The sequence below is a fragment of the Ceratosolen solmsi genome, unplaced genomic scaffold (genome assembly GCF_000503995.2).
Source record: "Ceratosolen solmsi marchali unplaced genomic scaffold, CerSol_1.0 scaffold2, whole genome shotgun sequence".
NCBI lineage: Eukaryota > Metazoa > Arthropoda > Insecta > Hymenoptera > Agaonidae > Ceratosolen > Ceratosolen solmsi.
Window position 1 is genome coordinate 2,418,461 of NW_011948422.1, and position 5,896 is coordinate 2,424,356.

Consider the following 5,896-nt stretch of genomic DNA (forward strand, 5'->3'; position numbering starts at 1 on the left):
ACCGCTAGAAAACACATGGAGAAAAGGGAAAACCAATTCAGCGGTTTGTTCGGTAATTGCTGAGCTGCTCGCGCTCGCGATCTCACCGTTTACCCCGTAATTTTCATCGACTGCTAAGGACGTCGCTCGGCACACAATTAAACTTAGCAACGCCACTCGAATGCAAGAAAGCCTTTTTCTATTTCCGTGTGTAATGTATTAGTTAGAGTGAGGAGGTGAATGCGGCCGAAAGTTTGATCATATTGGGACTGCATGAATCACCGCTTTTGGCCATTCGGAGGCACACAAATTATATTCGCCTGTGGACGAATCAAGTCCCACTTTCCTGGTCAAGTTTAGAAAATTGTTTTAATTTCTCGTCCAACGACCGTTCTTTCATTTTTACTCTTTTTTTTTTTTTTTTTTTTTTTTTTTTTTGGGATTTTTTTTTTTTTTTTTTTTTTTTTTTTTTTTTTTTTTTTTTTTAGGCAATTTGTTTAAATAGACCTGTGTGATGTTCCTGATTTTCGTGAGTTTCCTATAGCTATTTGAATTTATCGGAAATTTTTTGCAGGGCCAAACGTTAAGAAAATTTGCCGAAATTTGTTGCAAACATTAGTTTTAAGCTCGGACGAGTTGGAATTTTTATAATGAATCTTCGTCCGTAATTGTCAAGTTGCATAAAGCATCGTAGCTTACCTGCTATTGTGCAACATTTCGTATAAAACATTAATCGTCAGTTTGGTCTTGATTTTACGACAAAATAATCGATGCTCATACATGATTTATTAGCGCAGTCATTATGTTTTTATGTTTTATATTTTTAATTTGAAGTTTCGTTTTGTTTTACCACACTTAGCCGCGAAATATTCCCCCCCCCCCAACCTCTTGCTACGATTTTCGTAGCTCACACTAACATGTGGCGAATAATGAAAATGAGAGTAAGTTTTGTTTACTTATTTTGGGTTTGGTACAATAATATAGTTGAAGTTAGTCACGCGTTGATTGACGTATTTTGGTTTGTAAAAATAAAATGTGCTCGTAAGTTCCTTGGAATTTTATAATGATTGTGAATACGTTATTAGCCTCAATTATTTCAGTGACAAATATTCGTGGTGTGCGTTCAGTAGTGGCTTACATTGTAACGAAATAAGACGACCAACGGAAGGTGAAAAAGAGAATTTTTATTGCGTATTGATAATGCATAAAAGATTACAAGGAGAAGAAATTTCTCTTACGGTTTTCTAGAAGAGTTCATTCTTTTGCTAAAGAAAACTTGTCCGTCGGTTGCAATCACGTACTAAATTGTCGTTCATGTTCCATACAAAAAGCATCGCTGCTTTCCACTTAGTGCAATTGCAATAAAAGAATTTGCGATAATAAATATATTTGTAACAAACGAGCGAGGAGATATGAATAATTTTCTTGATAGTGAGGACAAAATTGGGAGTTGGGAAACCCAATTGAATTTTGAGATTTGTCGATTCATCGCACTTAATCAGTGCTCGGGTCGAAATATTGAAAATACATTGTCCGTTAGAATAACGAATAAACTCTCAACTCTCAACGAAAACCGTAAAATCTCACCGAGTATCTATTATTTAAGAATTATCCATAAACTAGAGTTGGAAAAAGTTAAAATTAATGTTAAATTACTTCTGTAAATCAGTCTTTATATTCTTGAGAAAATACATTATCCGTATTCAATATTTAAATCATCCGAGAATGAGCGTCGGTAGTTGTTTTGTTTATTTTTATTTTTTCTATTTTTACCGCCCGAGAATCAAATAATCGAATGGTAAAAGTTGTCAACTGTAGGTAAGCGTTTGTTTATAATAAATTTAAGCCACGGGTAATAATAATGTATTGCTAATTCGTCGATCAATAGTGGAATCAGCAACCGACGGGAGCACCAAGTCCCTCGGATACGGAATCATTGATAAGCATCGAGCGAAACGGGTATTCTGTGTAAAATGACATTTGACAAGCTTGGCGGCATTGCGATCGGCACACGAAACATTTCATCACATCGGCCAATAAATCATCAGGCAAACGACAAACCCATTTTTCATTCGTTCAACGAACGAGGATCCAAGTCCCACGCTACTCGGCTTCGAATCATTGGCAAAATTGCCACGACGCCAACCCTCGCGCGCCCATTCATTTAACCCAGAGCCAGAGCAGAGAGTCCGAGCTGGGAGGCATAAATTAACGGCCGATTAAAAATCTCCTCTCGGCCCCGATAAAACGTCCTTACGGTACACGAGCTGCCCTTAAAAATCCGGGACGCATGGCGAGGCTCGCGAGCAGGTAAGAATCGCCGGTATTCGCGGTGCCGCACTTTCCCGGCCTACTTACCGACGCGCTCTCGTCACCTACAAGGTGCTGCCGAGGTGCGTTCACCTGCGCAGCAGCCGCGAGATAAGATAATCGCCGATGCGAGTCCAAAGCGACTCCACTTAATGCCGGCGATGTGCCACTTCTCTCTCTCTCTCTCTCTCTCTCTCACTCCCTCTCTCACTCCCTCTCTCACTCGCTCTCAGATCGATCGCCTTCTTTCGTACGCGGATTATGCGTGCGTGTGATATCGACTCGCGGCGCGATTATGTGTCGTCGGTTCGTAAGTGTGGCGAGCGTCAAGTATTAGAGATGCACCAAATGCACGGCGAGGGCGATGTTGTCGAGTCGTCGACTATATTTGTGCCGCATCGCGCTGGCATTCACGTGTCTGTTACTTGATTAACGACATAATTAAAGAACGATACCGTTAAAATATTTTTTCTTCTACCTCTGCCTTCCTTTTTCTCGTTTCTTTTTTTTCTTTTTTTTCCTTTTTTCCTTTTTTTCTTTTATTATACGATTCGTAAGCCTCGCGGCTCGCGTTGTCTTATCGATGAATAAATACTGGAGAGGAGCAATCGGTCCGAGGTTTGACACTTTGTCGATTGCGCTCGTCTATGAGAATTATCGATTTGAAATATTTGCCATTTTTGTTATCGAACTGGAGAATTCGGCTGTGGATTATCATTAGCGACGCGGTGCCTTGTCAAGATCGGCAAGAAAATTGCGTATTGCGCGTCTCGTGGGAATTTCATAATTATGCAATGCCAATGTTAAACTAATGGTGAAGTATTGGGAGTAATCACGAGTGGAATAGAATTATATCTCAAGGCTAATTTAACTCCTTACTAATTGAGTTAATAAATGAGAATCAAAGTGTTTCATATAGTATGCGAGATTTGTATAGATATTTATGCGCATGTAGGCTCAATTATGCCTATACGGAGTATTTTTTTCCTGGGAATTGGATTAGTATGACGAAGTATTATCCAGTAAAAGCATTATTTTATAAATAACTTGGACAAGTTTGCCACATAATTACTATTTATTCCGCTCTCTCTCTCTCTTTCTCTCCACAACGAACGCATATTTTATCCGTGCGATATTATCATTTTTTTTTTCGCCAAGAGCGAATTGGCTGGACGATTTTCACGTAAGCTTATGCGACATTGAATACTGCCGCCGAATATATAACTTTGACAAGCTCGATGTTCCATATGGCGGTGGAGCCATCGAGCCTCGATTACTATACCACATACCATTACCGAATAATCCGTTTTACGTCGAAAAGTTTGTAATAAGCGGTAGGCGAACCGCTCGTTCTGCCCCTTTCTACTTCACTATCGTCACTTTGCTCGGTCGCATCGTCCATCTCAAGATTATCGAAGAAGCCACCGGCACACTTTCATAATGATTACGATAGGACTCTGGCACAGCTGCGCCATCCTCCAACATTTTACGATGTTCGGATGTTCACGAAACGAAACGTATAATCGAGCGAATAAGTAAATAATAAGCGACGAGATGAGCACAGGCGCAGGAGACGGAGATGAAAGTCGAGGTAGATTGTTGAGGTAGAGCGTTGTCAATACGAGTGTCGCGGAGGCCAATGCCGAGTGCCGAGACGCCATTGAATCACCGACGCGGCCAAACAAAGTCGAGGTAGAAAAAGGCGAGAAAAGCGCGACCGGACATTAGTCGCTCGCTCTCATAAATCGTCGGCTGCGCGCCCACGTCCGGTGCTCGAGACCCCAAAGGGGGTCACAGAAGCGCGGGCGCGTTGACGCAACGACGTCGTCTTCGTGGTGGAGGAGCAGTCACGCTCGAGTTTCGCCGGGTGAGCGCTCGAGCGAGTTTTCGGACTCGGGCGATTTATATAAATAGCCGGGCGATTATAAAACGACGCGGTCGCGAGCAGCCGTTGGCCAGTGTTTAGGCCGGGCCGTAAGCGACGGGCCGTTGCTCGTACGTGCGGGGGTAGAGCGGGGCTGTTACTACGGCGGGGGCAGGGGACAGGGGCGTTGGGCGACGACTTACCACGGACACACCTAATGTAGTTGTTGAACTCCTTTTGCAGCCTGTTGGCGGCGTTCTGCTGCCTTGTGAAGTTCTGCAGATGCTCGTCGAATATGTCGTCGGCCGTCCGGTCCACCTTGCCCAGATTCTGTAGGAACTGCGGACCGAAGAGAGAGAGAGAAAAGGATTAATGTGTGGGGGAGCCGGGTGCGACCGATGGGCGCTTGTAAGGATGTTATTTGGAAAAATATAGGGACGTCAAACGACGGCAAGGCTTCTTTTATGCGCCTTTTAATTGTAATTCCAAAGTTAACGGCTTGTACGCTTGCAACTACGCCTCTTCGGATTAAGCGTGAGAATGAATGTTTTGCCATGCTTATGGCGTAACAAATATATTCTTGATGTATCGCTCGCATGCTTGGTGTTACGCTCATACGTTAGTTTATCATATTCTCAAAGGAAATTTAAATACCCAGGAGATACCTTATGATAAATATATGGAAATAAGGGGAATGTATGAGATGTATAGTGCGAAAATTGCAAGCTACTCAAAATTCGAGTAAACGTGATTTTTCATCGGAAAGGATAATAGCCGATCGAGCTTTTATCCAACAAGACTATTTATAAAACATTTACGAATGATTATTATGGTTTACAATGTCGTTGCTTCACAACCGATCGGCACACACTTTAACGGCATTCCCTAATGACATTTATTACCCCACCCACGACGTTATTGTACGTAATATTCGACGTTATAATAAATAAACCAATAATGACGCTTCTTTATCGAAAGTGGTATGTGTGAAATCGACACTTCCATCGCAACGTAACGTTAAGGCGTTGTGTGGCTTTTTCAAAGAGCCGAAAGCGTCGCCTCCGTCCTGCCTATAGTCACGCGAGGTTGTTACAATTTTCCCGGGAGCAAGTTTCATTATTATTATTATTATTATTATATACAAGGAGCATTCGATTATAATGAAAGGATGCGAGGAATATGGCGCGGCGACTGGTAAATAAAGCTAGTGGTGCGCACCTTGCGAATTTAATTAATCATCGTCGCAAAAATGTCGAGGAGAAGGAATTCGAGCGCGCGCCAGCCTCAAATAAACATTGCCATTCATTATTTAAAGAAAAGAGGGGAGGGGAAGAAAGTCAATTTACTTAAGGCTCAACGAGCCGCGCCAACGGTAACGACGTTATCCATTTTCGCGAACAATGTGCTTTGATACTCCCGAAACCCCTGGAGCCAAGTGTACGCATTCGCGTCTCTCTCTCTATCTCTCTCTCTCACTCATCAATTCGCAAGAGGCTGCGAGAGGGAAGCGCGATAATTCACGTTCTGTAACAAACGGCACGACTTATCGCTAAGATAGACGGAGAGGGGGGGATGTGGCTTTTTCGGCACTTGGGCCAACGAGAGCCGAGGCGGACGAGGACACGAGTGGGCGCATCGCCGAGATCTGCCCGTCCGAATCCGTTTTCGGCTAAGGCGATCATCCGGGATAGCCCATTTCGTGGGCGATTCTCGTCCGATTACCTCATCCTTCGGCTACGGACT

The 5,896-nt window shown here is 43.1% G+C and overlaps 1 protein-coding gene across 1 annotated transcript in view; it reads right to left on the minus strand.

Annotated features, from left to right (window-relative positions):
* Positions 1 to 5,896, minus strand: part of Amph (amphiphysin) — a 66,159-nt gene that overhangs the window by 8,483 nt on the left and 51,780 nt on the right. The window contains exon 2 of the mRNA XM_011499048.1: positions 4,348 to 4,492. Coding sequence (XP_011497350.1) covers positions 4,348 to 4,492 — 145 coding nt within the window. The remainder of the gene's footprint in view (positions 1 to 4,347; positions 4,493 to 5,896) is intronic.